The 19295-nt window shown below is 33.4% G+C and overlaps 1 protein-coding gene across 3 annotated transcripts in view; it reads right to left on the bottom strand.

Moving 5' to 3' along the window:
• Window positions 1-19295, bottom strand: part of ADAMTS6 (ADAM metallopeptidase with thrombospondin type 1 motif 6) — a 213140-nt gene that overhangs the window by 96633 nt on the left and 97212 nt on the right. For all 3 annotated transcript variants that reach the window (XM_079784695.1, XM_079784697.1, XM_079784696.1), the window contains exons 10-11: window positions 13955-14101; window positions 5469-5610 (exon numbers count right to left, since the gene is read on the bottom strand). In XM_079784695.1, the coding sequence (XP_079640821.1) occupies window positions 5469-5610; window positions 13955-14101 (289 nt within the window). The remainder of the gene's footprint in view (window positions 1-5468; window positions 5611-13954; window positions 14102-19295) is intronic.

The raw sequence follows: 19295 nt of genomic DNA, 5'->3' as shown, positions 1-19295 counted from the left end.
AAATAAAGCGCTAACAGTGAATTAACTCAAAAGTCTCTAGAAAATGGGCATGCTCCACAGGGTAAAGCAAACTGAAGGAATCTCTTCGGGTCCTTCCCTCGCATGCTCCTCCAAGCCCTCTGACCAGGCATTCCAGATTAATGCATTTTTATTGCTTTCTGCTGAAAGGTGATAAATGCATTCTGTGAGAAACGTAGCATTCTGCAAAATCATTTATGAACAAAAGAGGGTTTATGGGGGGAAAAGGAGTTAGAGGAGACCACTCAAAACCTATATAACTTAGTAGCCACTGAGCAAACAAGAACATCTACAGGAAACACGTGGACACTTGAATCTCTGCTGGCGTTTGTCCCCCACATCCCAAGCAGCTGCTCCTTTGTCGTCTTAACCCTGTGGCTTGTGATGCTTCCTCCTTAGAGAGATACGTCTTTGAGGGTATCTGCCTCTAACAGAGACCACTCTCATAAAAATTAAGACTTAGATTCAGAGTATAACTTTTTATTGTAACTATATAAAATGATCGATGTTAACTAAACCCACGGTAGTAGTCATTTCACAATATACGTAAATCAAACCATTATGCTGTACAGTTTGCAGGCGTCCTCAAACTACGGCCCGCGGGCCACATGCGGGTGTTTTTGCCGTTTTGTTTTTTTACTTCAAAATAAGATATGTGCAGTGTGCATAGGAATTTGTTCATAGTTTTTTTTTTTTTTAAACTATAGTCCGGACCTCCAACGGTCTGAGGGACAGTGAACTGGCCCCCTGTTTAAAAAGTTTGAGGACCCCTGCCTTAAACATACACAGTGATGTATGTCTGTTATTTCTCAATCAAACTGGAAAAAAGAAAATATAAATAAAAGCTAAGAGGGAGCCGATTTCAGGTCAATGTATAAAAATATCTTCTAAAAGTCAGAGCTGAACAATGATGAAATAAAACCACATCTGCCCTCATTGGAGAAGCTCCAGGATATACTTCATGCCCCGTAGCAGGAATGTTTCAGGCAGGAAAATAAATGAAAGTAACTCACACTTTATCAGGGGATACTGTCAACTACTGTTGTAGGCATATTTATATTTGTATCTCATTTAATCATCACGAAAATCTGTTTAGAAAGTGTGAGAAACTTTATAGTTTCAGAGAGATTTAGCAACTTGCTTCAATCCTAATTAAATCTAGATCTGAATCAGGCCTGGCTAATATCAATGTCCAAAATATCCCTAAACAACTAAGCCACTTTCTTATTCCTCTTAAATATATCAGAATTACCTGATATTCAGAAAATAACTCAGTAAAAAACTGAACTAGAGCTGCTTTGATCAAAATAGAATAATTGAATTATTTTACAGTCAAAGGCCCTTTCAAAACAATAAAAGAAATTAGAATTATATTCTCTAAAATTTCCATCCTTTTCATGTAATTATAGCTGTAAATGATACTAAAAAGTAAGGGGGGAACGCCCTTTTATTTACTTGAGAAAACTAAAATAAGCCATTTACAAAAGGGGAAGAGAAATATCACAAAAGTGCAAAAACATTTTATATTTATTATATCATTAAGGAAGTAAAATAGAATCTGAAGAGAAAATGGCATCTTTATTGCTAGATTTTTTTTTAATTTTTACATTTTAAACAACTGTACAGATTATAAAAGTGATACAAATTTTCTGCCCTTGGAAATCCTAAACCCTATGCCATTTTGGGTCCTTGGCTGTGGATATGAAACATCCTCTTTGTCCTCATTACCCTATCAGTAACATCTCTCAACAGCTGTTTGCAATAAAGGGTCTTGATGGCCAAGGGGGAGAGCAGAGCCCTGAAGAGGTCAAGAAGGAGCATCAATGATTAGAAAGGTTACTTATCAATGTATCACACAAAAGAAAATTGAAAACCAACATATGGTGACCCCATGGCCTGGCTCCAGGTGTTTAGTAGCCATCTGAAGAAAGAGAATAATGTACCCTTATTTCAGCTTTAAATAGGTTAATCCTGTTATGTGGGTAATTGAAGTGCAAGAGAGTTTAGAAGAGCAGTGTGTGTGTGTGTGTGTGTGTGTGTGTGTGTGTGTGTGTGTGTGTGTTAAACAAAAACTAATTTGGATAAATAACTAACCATCAATTTGAAGGGGTTAAAAATGATTAAATGGTTTTTTAAAAAAAATACCTCTAAGAAGCAAACCCAGAGTGAAAACTACTGAGCTTTAAGTATACAAGTGATTATGAACCTATGATTTTTGGCTTGAATTTTAAGGGAAAAATATAAATTAAATCAATTTCTTATCTAGATTATGTTTGGTAAATATACATATTTGGACTCCAAAAGAAAATTGAGGTGCTAAAATAAGTCCATGTCTTTTAGTCCCTAAATCCATACCAGACCACACTGTAGAATAGTTACACCGTCTTACAATCTCCAAGCAAAGTGATTTTACAATCTCCCTCAGTGCAAAATTCCAATTTTAATCACTTGAAATTGTTCCTACTATCTAACCTACAACCTTCCAGCTATAATAATTAAGGCCACTGTGTTTTTTAATGCTCTGGGTAGAGAAGGAGAACAATTTGTTACCAGCAACCAAATTATAATAAATGTTCTGAAGTCTTAAGATGGTTTTGAGGCCAACATTTAGCTTTCTTTTTTACAGGATACTCAAATTTAATTTCTTTAAACTTCCCTTATATGTACTTCTAAGTATTTCACTGAGATTGAAGGATGAATCAGTGTGACCCTTAAAATATCTTTGTATGCTCCCAAACGTACAGATGGTTCAGATTCTCCTAAAGCACTAGCAGCAAGCAGCTATACAGAGATGGTACCATGGATGACAGATATTCATAGAGGAAAGCAAACATGATTGAATGTCCGTCATGTGCGGATAAATAAAAAGAACTTTGCATGCTTGTCATACCCTTTTGCTGTCTGAAGTTTACAACAACTTGGCTGCCATTCACTGGAAAAAAGTCTCTAAATAAAATCTACTGAGGGTCAATTAGCTAATGGTAAGCAGTCTTGCTATTAAAAAATATTCCTTCAAAAATTATCTTGTTCCATAGTGAAACCATATATTAGATCAAATGTTCCCATTTATGCTTCAGAATATATGGTCTATTAATAAAACATGGTTCAGTTCTACATTCAAGTAAGCAACAACAACCCACTATTTGCATTTATGTGCTAACTCTTAAATTTATGTAAACAGTAACAAACGTCATAGATGATAATAATTCCCCATAAATTCAGATTAGTTACCTTATCTATAAAACATTATAAAATAATTACAATTTTAATCAAAGCAGTCTGAAGTTCCTCACAAAAAAGACTATGTAAATATCATTTATAAACTATATGTCATTTATAAATTACTATATTATACAACTCTGCATATTGTGCTATACAGTTTTGGTCTTTGCATTTATAGCCATTATAATCTCCTCATACTTGTTTAAGATTGTAAATGTTAATATCTTTTCATTTTCCAATTTTATTTGATATCTATTACAAAAGTCTATAAATGCATAGAGAAAAAGAATCTAAAAGCTGAGTATAAGGAACATAACTGAAAATACACAATTTCTCAATTACTATTTATCTCACTTCATATCAACTAATCTGAAATAAATGAGATATACTTATATATAGAGATAGGCTAATCAGGGCAATTTTTTTATTAGTTCATTGAAGAAAAAGTACATCCATATATCCTGTAGAACTGGTAATACAAATTATCTAATATGGAAATACTAGAGGCCTGGCACATGAAATTCATGCGCAGGTATGGTCCCTAGGCCTGGCCTGCGATCAGGGCCATCTTCCCCAGCTGCCTGCAGCTGGCCCTGCCCCCTGCCACCACCCACCCCCAGTTCCCCGTTCGCCATCAGGTGATTGGAGCCAGCAGGCCGGGAAACAGCCCAAGAGGTGGTAAGTGTGCCTCATAGTAACTGGTCCAGCGGTCATTCTGCCGTTAGGGTCAATTTGCATATTACCTTTTTATTATATAGGATATATTGTAGAGTTAAAACCCAATTTCCAATTGAAAAACTAAATTAACTATTTCACTTGCTAACACAGAAAAGAGAGACCATAAATAAGAATAATTAACAAAATCTATAATCTTATTTGATCATGAATTTCAACCTACTAAACTACAAGTATATACAAAGACTGGGATTAAAGTTTCTGAGGGAAAAAGCAACTCAAGAAAAAAGGAACTAAAACCATAAAGAAATAAGAATAGAAAACTCTACAGCAGAGAGAGACAAGAAAGGTCAATGTTTTACTCAAGACTATTGCACACAATCTTTAAATCTAGTGCACAAAATGTGCTGTCAAAGCTGACCATGAATCATAATAGGATTTTCACCCAAGGGAGATTTTAAAAATCACTTTCCTTTGTACTGTACCTAGAGAAATAATTGGTACAGTACAGCATATATTGTTTCATCTTAACTATGTGAAAACGTAATTCTTTTTATTATTGCTTTTTAAAAGGCATTTTTAAACACTATTTGCATAAAAATAGAAACCAAGTCTTTAAACTTATTTCTCACTCCTGAATATTTTTGGACAACTTATTTAAATTTCTATTTTTTCTTTCAACATGCTTGCCCAGCTGGCATGGCTCAGTGGTTGAGCGTTGACCTATGACCCAGGAGATCACGGTTCGATTCCTTGCTCAGGGCACATGCCTGAGTTGTGGGCTTGATCCTTGGTGGGGAGTGTACAGGAGGCAGCCAATCAATGATTCTCTCTCATCATTGATGTTTCTAGCTCTCTCTCCCTCAACCTTCCTCTCTGAAATCAATACAAATACATTTTTAAAAACATGCTTATAATGTGTACCGACTATAAACATGTCCCCATCCTAGACACCAAAATCTTTCTCTATGAAACTCAAGAAGAATTTTGTATTCATTTTTCTGAGCTAGACACAGACTTCTTTAGGCAGTCACGGAGAGTCAATCATATCTTTTTTCCCACAAAAATTTTCCTTGTTTCTCTATTTGGGTTAGCGTCATCTTGTCCCACATGGTTGTGTTAGAATGTGGGCAGTGGACTGAAGCAACTTGAAATGACTCAGTACTAGAATATATAAAGTAAAGGCTTCTCCTAGCCAATATAAAAATGCCCTTAATGCAATTATTAGAGTACCAGAAAAGGTGAGGGTGAGGGAGAGGTTTCAAAGCCATAACATTTCTTAAGATAAACTTCAGTTGACATCATAAACTTAGGACTTAAAGAAGAAATACAATAAAAATTATAAAAGACATTTGAAAATTGTTTAATTTAGGATTATGCAAACATTTAGAAATAGATATTATACCAATTTCAGGAAAAGAGCAGTATCAAAGGCAATATTTGCATTAACAATGTTACCAGAGGTAAAGTATATTCATCAAAACTCCATCCTAACATTTGTATCATGAAAGATCACATAGAAACAACTAAACATAAGGATTGAGACTTCTTACCCCAAATTTACATTGGCGGGATCCTTCTCCATACTGGTAACGACATTGCTCATCAGCAACATACACCTGACCTGGGGCCACAGTTGGGTAAATAAATTCACGCCTGGGAGGCTCATTATTAAGGCAAGTGCCACGGCCTGAACTGTTCAACATAAAGGATCAAAGAAAATTAGGTACACTATGGACCATTTCAATCACAATTATGAAACCAGGTATTGAGCTCTTTGTTTTAATAACTTGATGCATGAAAAACAATACTTCCTACCAAGAAATAATCACATGGCAAAATAACTTTACTGAAACCTGAATAAGAGTTCCAATCTTTTTTCCAGCACCAAGACATAATAAAAGTATCTCAGACAACAATCTGAAAATGTCATGTTGGCCTTAAAACAGATTTAAACTAATTTCTGAAGGAATCAAAACAGAATTTCATGTTGCTGTAAGTTTCTTGTTTGCTTTCAGTGAAAATATAACCACATCTGGTAGTAGAATTAAAAACATAAAATGTGGGGGGAAAATTGTGGTTGTAATCCTTAAAGACTTAATCTATATATTTCCACCTTGGGCAGAACAATATATGACATGTCCAAAGGTTCTTGAAATATTTCAATAATAAACGGGCTGAATGACAGATGAGGCTAAGATCCAAAGTTCTCCTCTCAAGTATATTACAAGTGTTTAGTCTCTCAAAAATTTCATATTTCATTTAGGGTCATCAGAGTTAAGAAAGGGAATGTTCTCCTCTCTATATAATTTCTGCTTTTCAAAGTGTGCTTGCACTCAAACATAATATTTTAATTCAGTGGAACAAATAACATAAAGATTGCCAAAAACCAGACAGAATACCTTAGTTTAAAGAGCTTTATACTTTGCTAAATATAATTGTTCATTTTATTTAGTCAGTGTGCATAAAATAGGACAGATGCTTTTGTACTTTCATTTCACATGTAAGTTAGAATTTTTAAAGAATTCCTATGCCAACATTTAAAAATTTTTTCCAACATTCCTGTCAATTGTGCCAGCACTTGTGTTTTTTTCCCCAAAATCTTTTCCATCTGCTTTGCCAAAGGAAAATAATTTCACAAGTATAAGTTCTTCAACTATTATTTAGGACAGTACAAATTTTCATTTATAGATAAGTAAAAAAGAAACATGCATAATAATGAGTTTGATATTTGCTTAAAATTTTATCACAGTCTTAAAATGTAAAAGTTAATTTGCTATATACAAACATATTTGCACTGCAGCAAATTAATACCTTTTAAAAATTGAAACTTACTATTCATAAGGTGATAGATTAAAAGATCCAAGGCTGGTAGTGTGGGGGGATCCAAAGGACAGAATACTGTTTTCTTTACACATTTTTCCTTTCATTTATGACCTTCTTGATTAATTTTTAATCAATAAAATATTTAGATGGAATATTCAGTATGGTACTAATATAGAGGGATTTTACTATTGGCTATTACAATCAATTCTCTTGTCACTGCTCAAGGTTTCTATCTAACAGAGAACAACTATTTTTTTTTTCCCAGCTACCCAGTTTTCACGACAGAACGCTTTTTATTTCTTGTTTTTTGTACTTTTAGAAATCGCCGTGTATTTCAGTAAGATAATTATTTTTTATTAATTTTAGAAACAGCAAGTTCTTTTTATTTTATAATATAAAACATCTTTAATCTATATGCATATGCAAATTTTAGGCAAATGTAATTCTACTAGTAAATTCAAATTTTTATACTAAGGTTAATGATAAAAAGGTCAATGCGAAAAATATAATAAAAGAAGATGTACCATTTTGATAACATGCAATAGTTATTAGATTATTGGATTAGTTGCTTAATTCCTTAATTTTCTTTAAAAAATATCAGTTTCATCTCTGCAACAAAATTATAAAAGTCTTGATGAAAGGAGTTAAATATGTAATAAAAATAAGTTATCAAGTTAAGTACTACTATAGATCAATGGAGAAAATTTAAGTACTGAAGTACTTAAGTACAGGGTTCTACAGGTAAATACGTAAAGCAGAAAGTATAATTATATATTCACCTAAGTATATAATATGTAATCACCTACATGGCACCAATTAAAAATCTATTTAAAGATTTATACATAATTACTTTTAGGAATACAGAAAATTAACCTAAAATATTTATAGGAACAATGATGTGGACCCCAAAAGTTTAAGCCAAGATACGATGAGGGAAAAAATTCCTTCCTGATAGCGTACTGAAAATTGACTTAATCCAGGAGGAAGTGACAATACTTATTCCTTTAAAGTTCTTGTTCTTGGGTATTAATGGGTCTTCCAATCATGGTTCCTGCTCTTTAAAAACACCAAATGCAGAGACCATTGCCAGGGCCTCCAGACAATGAAGAATGCCATGCACTGTGGTCACTGTGGCCAAATTCTTCTCAGTCAGTGTATCCCAAACTGGATTTTTGTTTCAGTTCTTTGGAATAACCTATTCCTATGTATTAAAGTGGTCTCATTAAATATCTACACAAGTCTTGTTCTCCGTTTCCAGTATGTTTTACAGAAGAATAAAATAACATATAAAACAAAATATAAGCAAAAAATCATATAGATCCTTAAGAATGAACATGCATATTTAGGAACATGACATCAACAAGGCCTTTTGAGATGGGTTTGGTGACATTTGTACAAATCACCAATGTTTGCAAGTCAAGTGTCATACCTATTATTATTGGTTCCAGGAAAGCAAGTATGGGACAAGGCTGATTTAAAGTGTTTCTATATACTACATGGTTTCCTCCTAGTAACCATATCTGTTATATATTATACAATAAAATCTTGCTTAAAGTATTTGGGGGATGGGGTCATTTTCATATTTTAATTCTTAACTGAGGGTTAAGTGACAAAAATACTTTTGCATAAGGTTACTAATGTTTATCTGCTACTTTCCTGTTAATTTCAAGTAGAGATTTCTATTAACCCTGAAAGTGCTTTTCTTTCTTTATTTTTAAATTACCAAGTAGTATATCCCAATTAGACCTCTCATGTCCCTCAGGAAGTAACTAATATTATGATTGTTTAATAATAATTTCCTTCATTTTATTAGTAGTTTTACCTCCCCATATTCAGCTGCCTGATTTTGGAGTCTGTATGATAGGAGTCATATTGTAGGTTTTCCTTTGTGACTTTATTCTTTCACTCAGTACTAGGAATGTGGGACATATCCATATTGATGTGTAGAACTATAGCCTGTCCATTTATATTGTTCTTTGACATTCCATTTAAGACTATGCCACAAATATCCAATGAGCATGTGAATTATTTCTAATTTCTGGAAATTGCAAATTATGCAGATAAGAATATTTTTCTACAGGTCTCCTGGGACAAATATTTTCTCTTAAAAATATTACAGATGAGATTTTTGTTTATATTTTATAATTATTTCCTTTTAACAAAGTGGAATTTATGAGTAATTTTTATTTAATCCAGGGTTTTAGCTCATCAGTTCAATCACACAATTCTTATGATGATGAACCTAGTATTAATTATGCTACTACTATCAAAATAATAACAGTGGTAATATTATATATAATATTTTCTCGTCAAATAGCACTTTTAAACATAGTTTGTGTTTTTAGTGACATATGAGAATTTTTCCACTCAGAAAACATAAACCTCGCTCACTCATCATTAAAAAAATGAAGGATACTGTTAGTAGTTTCCATCTGAGATGTTAATGCAACTTACTATTGTTAAGTATAATATACATGTGTCCAGAGCAAAAGAATAAACTTAAAAAGTAGAATTGTGATTATTTCCCTAGCAGCATATATTTCATAACTAAAAGCCCAATCCTAGTTAAAATATACAGCAATATAGATAACTATTGAATTCACAGACTCTGCTTTTGTTTATGCTTCTAAGACAAGGCAAAAAAAAAAATGTGTATCAGTTTGAAGAACATGCTTTTTCCTTGACTATGAAATTCTTAGTAAATCAAAGTATATTTACATTTCCAGAAATCCTCGCAGCATGATAGCGAAGTCATATTTTATGTATTCTACTTCTAATTTAGAGAAGTCTTATTTACATAGCTCAAAAGTTAGCCTTGAAAATAGGAACATGAGCCAGAGTTGAGTCTTCAACTAAAATTTACAGACCCTTACATAAAATATGCACTTTTGGCTTTGTTTCCAGAACACATGAGGACATACCCCTAATTGTAATTGTAGATTTATTTTTCACTTCAACAATTATACGATAAAGCAGTGGTTGGCAAACTGCTTTGCTGCTCTGTTGACTAATGAGTTTGCCGACCACTGCGATAAAGTACCTTCAGTCTATAGTACAGTGGGTCAATCTAAAAAGTAAATCTTTCTATATAACTCTGTACATATCTTAACAGTCTCTGAACAACAACAACAAAAAGTTAACATAATAATGCCCTCTGGTATTATTTTCCACAGAATTGTGCTCATATATCTAAATTAAGTAAAAATTAAGTTGGTATCACCTACAAGTGAAGTTTCTTACCTACTATGTTCTCATAAACTGCGCTACCAGTCTTCACAAAACTAACCATGCATTTCATCCTAAAATGATTTACTTTAAGTCAGACCTTTCTTGTCCTCTGGATGAGAGGGGTGCTTGAACAAAACTGAACTTGAAGCTTCCAATATGCAAACACAGTATCAATAACGGTTCACTAAGTTATGCTCTCTTTTTCTCCATATGTAAATTAGAACTTATCGATGATATTTATGGGTTTGAGTGAAGTCCCCCAAACGTGTCAGAAACATGGAAGGAGAAGAAACCTGTTTTTCTAAGCTGTTCCATGGATTCCATGTAAAAAAAAGAGATCCCATCTATAAAACTGTTTTCCGTCTAATAGATCATTGACATTAACCTTCAAAGTAAATACTCTAGAAGAAATCTGAGTGCCTTAGTCATCCTGTTCATCTTATGTCACTTCTCTTGTAGCTCTACACTCACTTTTCTTCCTAGCTCACCTTCAACGGTAATGTTGCCTTTCCTTTTCAGCTTCCATCCTTTCTGTGAAAATGGATAGTCTCTATTTAATTTGTAACTATAGGAGATTTTTTGCTATGGATCTTTGACAGTGCAAACAATATAACAGACTTTAATTTAAATAGAGCACGTTGATTCACAGAGGCTTCAGAATTTTTAAAAACTATATGAAATTACTCTGTACTACCACTAAGTGGTGGAAAATATATGAGGGGGAAAAAACAGAAAAAGAAAAAAAAAAACTGAACTAAATGACTTCTGCCTGCCTTCCACTGCCTGGTAAATTAGCCCAGTGTCATCAGTGAGAGTGAGTCATGATACCAGGTTCATCTTTCTCCACTTTCTAAGTCAATAAATAAATAAATAAGTCCCGCAGGCAGATAGGAAGGACACTACCTGCAAAGCCGTCGGCGAAAACATCAGAAGCTGGCATAACACGTCCATTCTAACGGAAATAGGTTCTTTATTACTTAATCAGGACGGCTTCTGGGCGATTCATGAACCACTTATTGAATCACCGAGTTTAAGAAATCTGAAAAAAAATATTGGGAGTTGGTAAACACCATCTCCTGATTGATCAGTAGCACTAGTGTTTGACACAAGAGACTTTTTACTATATTGGCATTTAAAGGCCGTGGAATGGTTTTCTGTTGAATATAGTGAATAGTGAATCTATAAATCATAGAAAGCTCATTGTTAAAATCCACCATCTTTGGCCTATACAGTTACTAAGTAGAGAAAGGTATGCATTTTGTTGGCTGGGCTACAGTTCCTAAACAATTCATCTTTACAGATTTCTTTTTCTTGAGAGGAGAAACTGAAATAAAATGTTATGAGTCTTTTTGAGCCAACTATAAAACATAAATGTAACCTCAATCCCTGATCAAAATATCACTGGATTTTAAAAAATATCACACATAGCTGCTAAAGCAATTAAGTCCACTACATTAATAAAAAGGAACAAAGAAATTCAAGAAAGTTACTATTATGTCTTTGTGCTCCAGTAAACTGACCTTTTTAAAGGGCTTTGTATTTTAAAAATCTTTACTGCTTAGTCAGATTATGATCAAGGTTGTATAGTTTATTATTAAAGAGGGGGGGAGGGGGAGCCAACTTTCCCCAAATTGCTACCCATTGTCTTTTACATCTGTCTCTCACAAATGGCTTTAATTTTGTGAGTATCCCCAGGAGAATGCACAACAGAAATGTTTTTATAAAATACAGGATAAATAAACCCATTAGAACCCTGACAATACTAATCATGCTTACACGTACGAAATGCAAAGAGAAAATAAGGCTTAAATAATGCTCTTTGTATTAATTCTTTTAATTAATTCAATGAGACACTTTCTTGCAATTGATAAGAATTTTACATTTCTCACCAAACCAGTGGTGATTTCTTAACTATATTTTATCAACAATTTTGGGATTTCCTTTTGGAGTGTTTTAATAGCCTTAATACTATTTCAACTGGGTAGGTGCTGGCAAGAAATGAAACCTGGTCCTTGTATTTAGTATGCATACAGAGATGGTCTAGCAAAGGGCTGTGCAATAGAAACAGAAAAGAGGAGCAAAAAAAAATTGTACTTGAAAAGAACAAGAGGAGGGAAGCCTTTGAAAATGCACAGGAATACTGAGCATGTTATATAGTTTGTCTTTCTGGTGACAGATACTAAGATTCCATTAGAAAAACATGAGCCAAGTCAAGGGAGAAATGGCAGATCTGGCTTGATTTCTGGGAAGAGCAGATTTTCAACAATGTTTAAATTTAGGTAATATGATCTCATTTTTAAAAAATCTTGGAAAATAATATTGCTAGTGCGTTGTGCAAAAAAAAAAAAAAAAAAACTACCAAAAGATGTCAAACAAATTCTCTGTGGTCTATGGTCTATGGTCTACCTTTATAGCCCTTTACCCAGTTTTGGCACCAGGCAAGCACAGTGTTAAAATGGTCTATTATTAAGATTAAAAATTGTTAGGTTATGCAGCACTACCTTCTAAGTGAATTCCCTTAATTTCATTATTATATTAGTTAATTCAAAAGAGCCCATTTTAAGCATTTATCTTTTGATCTTTGAGTAAAGCACCGTATTAGGTATTTTTAAATCTCTTGTTGAGGCTTTCTAAAAAATAAGTATTTATAAGTTTTCAGAATATTATCAGAACATTCCCAGATATGAATCAAAACTTAAACGAACTTACTAGTAGGTTATCCTACATAACCTATCTGAATTTTTTAAAATGTTACACTATCACCATGTTAATGTGAACTTTGAAGGGAAAATTTTTAAAAAGAATTTTTAAATTCTGTTTAAATAATCACCTGTGCTTTATAAAGTATGACTCACCTTTTCACAGAGTATTTAATCTCTTCTCCCCAAGGGAAAAAAAAATGGCACAAAATTATTGAAGGTAATGACAGAGCCATAGAGCTTAAAACCTTGATATAATTTAACATAGTAATATTTACCACTTGATGAATGTCTCTTAAGTGTTTTAATACATTTTAGCGTTATACATAATTATATACATAATAACCTGATGTTGTATATATTATTAACTAAACTCATTTAAGAAATGAGGATCTGAAGATTATAAAGCTGAAGTAACATGCCCAAGGTCACACAGTTAGAAAATGAGACCTAAGTCTATTAGCTTACAGAGTTCAATACTGAAGCCCAGTGTGCAGGTGAAATGTGGAGAACACCTGCCTTCCTATTAGCTAATTTATATTCTTCACAGTTTAGTAACCAAACTCTTGAACTACACATTAAAAGACCAAGAAAGAAGGTCCCAAACTGTAGGAAAGATGTGTTTCTAAATAAATTTTCAAGCTTGGCCAGTGTGGCTCAGTGGTTGAGAGTCGACCTATGAACCAGGAGATCACGTGTTGATCCCCAGTAGGGGTCATGCAGGAGGCAGCCGATCAATGATTCTCTCTCTTCATTTATGTTTCTATCTCTCTCTTCCTCTCTGCAACCAATAAAAATATATTTTAAAATAAATTTTCAAAGACAAATTTTCAATTTTTCATTTTTGTTTCCTGGGTGTTTGATTTTTTGTTGTTGTTACTATTAGATACTATGGCATTCTTATAGAACTCAGGTTGTTGGTTTTTTTACCAGTAAAATGAAATGTATAATCACTGAATTAAAGTTTGAACTATGCTCTATTAAATTGTGTAAATCTACATTTTTTCTGACTTTGCTTCCCGTTTAGTGAACATTTCTAACACTCATATCATCAACCCCACTTAAATCCTTGCTTCAGTTCCTCTAATCTATTCTGTAAGTTCTGTTTGAGTATGAAGGAAAATATTTGCCACAATGATATACTGAAGTACTTTTGGAACCGCCTGAAATATCGCTGGGCCCTATAAAAGGTACTCATTATGCAAAGTTTGAAGCACCACATATTAGGCTTCTAGCAATGGCTTACTTCTAGAGCAATTCATCATCACTCTCCAGAGATTACTTACTCTAGAAAGCTGGTGATATAGTCTCGACTGCAGGAAGACCAGGAAAAAGGATTGGTATTTGCAGTAATGTGAGCTGCCATAAGTTTTGCTGTTTCATGACCTTTCGTCCCACAAGGATTTCCAAGTCCATCATGGTTCATACCAAAACTGTTTTAACAAGGAAGAAACATAAGAAACATAAAAGAAATAAGAAAAAATAAAACAAACCCCAATACATCCTTTATTTTCTTATTTGATCGTGTATCAGTTTTATTAACACATGCCTTCCATAACAGTAGACTAGATCCTATAAGAAAATATAGGTTTAAAGTTAAAGAGACTAAGGAATAAGTCAATGATATAATATATTTCCAAATCTCTTTAAATTTATCATATAATCTCAAATGTTATCTCTTCTTGAACAGATACAGAATATGTATTAATTCTCACTTTATAGATGAAAAAACAAATTTAGTAAAAATACAAGACCTATTAATGATCACACAGTGTAGGAATTGTTAGCAGAACCTGCCTTTTAAGATGCTAGAGTTCATACTACTTCACTATGAATCAGAAGGGAATTATAAAAAGACTAGAGGCCCGGTGCATGATTAAATCATGCACGTGTAGGGTCCCCTACATGCTTTTGCTTTCGATCATGGGGGAGCTGGGTGCCTGTCCGCTGGTGTCGGAGCGGACAGGCACCCAGCTCCCCCACTTTTGATGGTCCTTGGTGAGATGTGAGCTCACTACCCCAGAGGCCCCTTCTATGCCTCAGCACAGCCATGGCACAGACACTGGCCCAATTGGCCACCCGGGCCACACTGAGTCCCGCCCCCCCCCCCCGCACCTCCTGGCCAATCGTGGGCATAGCGAAGGTATGGTCGATTTGCATATTTGTCTATTATTAGGTAGGATGGTTTTGACCCATTGAGTCCTAGGTTACAGGCCAAACACAAAGTCCTTTTTCTTACTAATATAAATAAGAGAGAATTAAATACATAGACAATTTATGTTGGTATGTGTTTTCAAAACACATTTTGAAAAATCTTGACATATTGAATGATTATGGAGATAAAGTTTTTTAACATATCCCTTTATTTTTCAAAGCTTTTGTTTGTTTGTTTTTGGTGTCCTATGGCCATGTTTAGTGCCATCAATGTGATTTTAAAATATTTTTAATAATACACTAAAATTTTTCTGTAAAGGATACATACCCACTACATATAAGTAAATTTTAGCCTTTCATCACAAGTAGCCAAAAGTTCAGGTTGAGTATTACTAAAAAAAAAAATATATATATGTCTCCATTGTGACATTCTAATAAATGATGTGTGTTCAAAGAAATAAATGATTTATGTGACAAGAGTATAAAATAGATGAGGATAGTTGCTAGAGAAAACAATTGGACAGCTAGTTGAGAAGACAATTAATGAAAGTAAATATTAATACATTTGGCAGTGTAGAGACATTGAAGATTTGTAAAAATGGTTGACGACTTCTGAGTAGGAGAATACGGACTTGAACTGTATTTTAGACAGGTCATCATAGTAATTTTGCGCTAGAGACATTGGAGTGGGAAGAGAATGGACCCAGGGGGAGCAGATGGAAGGTCATTATCAATAGGAAAATGATGTGGGTATGAATTAGGGCACTGGATGGAGAAGTGGGATTAGATTTGAGACATGCATAGAATTAATTGGCCTTTATAAATACAATATAAAAGAGCTATAATGAGGACATATAATATGTTCATACATGGGGGGCAGAAAGGAGTAACTAGTATTTCAGGCAGAGGAACTAACATAAGCAAAAGAAGAGAAGTGTATGAAAATGTCCAGAAACCCATGTTAAAATACCAAATAACTATCCAAGAACACCAATATTTCATTTTCCCACTTGATATCAACATACTGGAATCAACCTGATTGAATGCTCTTCGAAGGACATGATGGTGGAATTTACAATTAGTTGAATTAGACATATATTCTGTCAAAACAATCAGCTACAACTTTACATAAAAGACTCCTTTGTTCAAATTCTTAATTCAATAAACTTAATATTCTATATTTCTCTGAAAGGTTGGTGCTACTGCATGAGTACTACTATAATTCTTATCAAATGATAATAGCTTTAAAATATGGTTTCCTTTTAGCAGCAGTCTCTTAAATATCCTGCAGTCATGCTTAGATAGGTGTAGGCAGGCACAGATGGTTTTAAGAAAGTCATTTTTGAGATCTTCAACTTCCTTATGTACTCTATTCTTTTAAAAAATCAAGTTTCTTCTTTTGAAATTAAATTTCTTCCACTTACAAAAGAAAAACTTATCTTTCGACCCACCCACAATTTTACAACAGTTCATAGCCTTGGAGTATAAAAATATGGATGGGCATCAAGAAAAGAGAAATGGAAAACATTTGGTGTCAGCTTTGAGAAAGAGAATGGTGTTAATGAATGAATATCATATCAGGTAGTTTCTTGCTTTCATCAAATTTATAGGAGGATATAATCAAATTAACAGCTGATGGGTTGTAAAAATTATTTTTTCATGATAGATCACCATGGTTATGTTTTGACAAATAATTCAAAAGAAGCTCAATGAATTGATTGATATTTCTATAATAAACTCCTTTCATCTCATCTACTTACTTATGTAAACAAAGCATTCATCATCTACAGAAACAAAATAAAGAAATTGAACTGATGCTAAAATCCTACCTTATTTTATTTATTTATTTATTTATTTATTTATTTATTTATTTATTATTGATTTCAGAGAGGAAGGAAGAGGGAGAGGGAGAGAAAGATAGAAACATCAATGATGAGAGAGAATCATTGAATGGCTGCCTCCTGCACACCCCCTTCTGGGGATCAAGCCCACAACCCGAGCATGTGCCCTTGACTGGAATTGAACCCGAGACCCTTCAGTCCCCAGGCCAAGGCTCTATCCACTGGGCCAAACCAGCTAGGGTCTACCTTATTTTATAGGAATACAAAGATAAATGCAATAATTTAAAAATACATCTAATTAAAGATACATCTTCTCATAAAAACTTTGCTTTCATATTTTATTTGCTTTTATATTTTATTATTTTTTTAAATCTGTAATGTGGATATGCCCCTCTGATCAATCATTAACTAATAATGATTGCTATTTTAAAAAAATAATCCAGGAAAAAATTCTTTATGATTATAGGAAATTTTTAATGTAATTGCTATATAGATATATTTTTATATGGAGATCTTTTATATAATTAAACATACTTGTAAGCATAAAATATATGTTTAAATATATTGAAAATATAAAATATATATTAGGGTAATAGCCTGGGAGGGAGAGAAGAAGCAAACATATTGAGTTAAAGGGAAAAAATGATTAAGATTTTAACTATAAAATAAGAATGGGTTTGTGTATTTTTTAAAGGCATATGATAGTTTCCAAATTGCTATGGCATTCAGATTCAATTGGATATTTTTAAAAGACATATATATCAATTTTATTTTCATATGCTAATATATACAGTATTCCAGAAATTCTATCTTTTGTAGTTACTCAGAAAAAAATAAAAGTTTTTAGACATCAGCTGAAAAATACACAATAGGGTACATAGTTTTAAAAAATTCAGAAGTATAAGAGAGAAAGGGTTTTTTTTCCTCTCCTGAGGAAACTATTGAAGAGTTTGGAAAGAAAAAAAGTGAAACTCATTAGTGATAAGAGAGAATAAATAAGAGGCCACTTTAAAACCATCATACTGACAAATATAAGAATGTTACCTAGTACTAAGTGTTGGGAGTAATGTAGAGAAACTGGAATCTTAGTTCACAATATTTGTAATGTGGTCAGGGCAGCTGTTCCAGAGAGCAATTCAGCAGTACTTAGTCAGATTAAATAGGCAGATGCATTATGACTGAGAAATCCTATTCTTAGATATATATCCCAGAAATATTCCCAAAGAGAATATGCATAAAGATGTTCATGACAGGATTATTTATGATAGCAAGGAGATAAAGACAATCTAGGTGTCTGTCATTAGGGAATGGATAAGTAAACTTTGGCAGATGCATATTATGGAATACTAAACAGAACTTGGAGTCAGCAAACAAGATAGATGTCTACACATAAATCTGGGTGGACCTTAAAAATAGTGAAAAATTAAGAAAAAGAACAATGTCTATACACTATATCAAACATGTAAACAAAAATTACATACACACTTTCATATACTAGATCAAGGAATTGTTCCAAATTAAAGACTAAAGAGACATAAGTAAATGCAATGAAAACTGGATTGGAGGAGAAGGAAGGGAGGTTATAAAGACCATTTCTGGGACAACTGATAAAATTTGAATATGATTGTATATTGATGATAGAAGTATATCAATGCTAAATTTTCTAATTTGACAACTATACTATCCTATATAATAAAGATGTAATATGCAAATGGTCGTTACACTGTGAAGCATAACGACCGACCGCATAATGACTGAATCATGGATCAGCAGGAGGGTAGGGCAGCGAGCTACAAGAGGGCAGCGGAGAGCTACAGGAGGGGGCAGGGCAGCAAGCTATGGAGAGGGGAAAGGGGAGGGGGACGAAAGAGCTACTGGAGGGCGGCAGCGAGCTACTGGTGCACGGATTCGTGCGCAGGGCTATTAGTGGTTATATAAGAGATTATCTTTTCTCCTTAGGAAATAGATGATGAAATATCTGGGGATAAGGGAAATGTCTACAACTTACTCTCAAATACCTAAGGAAAAAAATTCATGTACATATACAGAAGAGATAAAGCAAATATTGCAAAATATTAACAACTGAATCTGAGTGAAGGACACATGGAAAGGCCTTTTATTATATCAATATTTCTACAAGTTTGAAATAATTTCAAACTTAAAAAAGCTAAAAATGAATACATACATGTACAAAACAACCTGCAATATTTTACAAGGATATATATGATACTCAAATATACGTATCAAACAAATGGCAGTGGGAATGGAAATATAGAAATAGAGCAGAAGGGTCCTTACTGGGACTGATAATGATATTGTGCCAAGAACTAAGTTTGGCTGGATAATGGACGGATGGATAGGTAGGTAGGTAGGTAGGTAGATAGACAGATATAAAATAAAGTCTGCTCTTTAGTTTCAAAAATACTTTTTCTAAAAGAACAGAACGAGAGAGAGGAGAGAGTTTAGTAAACCTGGGGCCCACCCTGATGAGTGAACAGTAGTAACAAGAGAACACTCCCATGGTTGGTTTTATGTGTTTAATAAAACATTTCAGATTACATAAAAGTAATGTCTCTCATTTGTGGAGGGTTTTAGGACCAGAGAGAGAGAGAAAGGGAATGGGGGAGGTTAA

Source organism: Cnephaeus nilssonii (genome assembly GCF_951640355.1).
Source record: "Cnephaeus nilssonii genome assembly, chromosome: 2".
Lineage (NCBI taxonomy): Eukaryota > Metazoa > Chordata > Mammalia > Chiroptera > Vespertilionidae > Cnephaeus > Cnephaeus nilssonii.
Note: the sequence above shows the minus strand (reverse complement) of the source record. Positions and strands in the feature narration are given on the sequence as shown.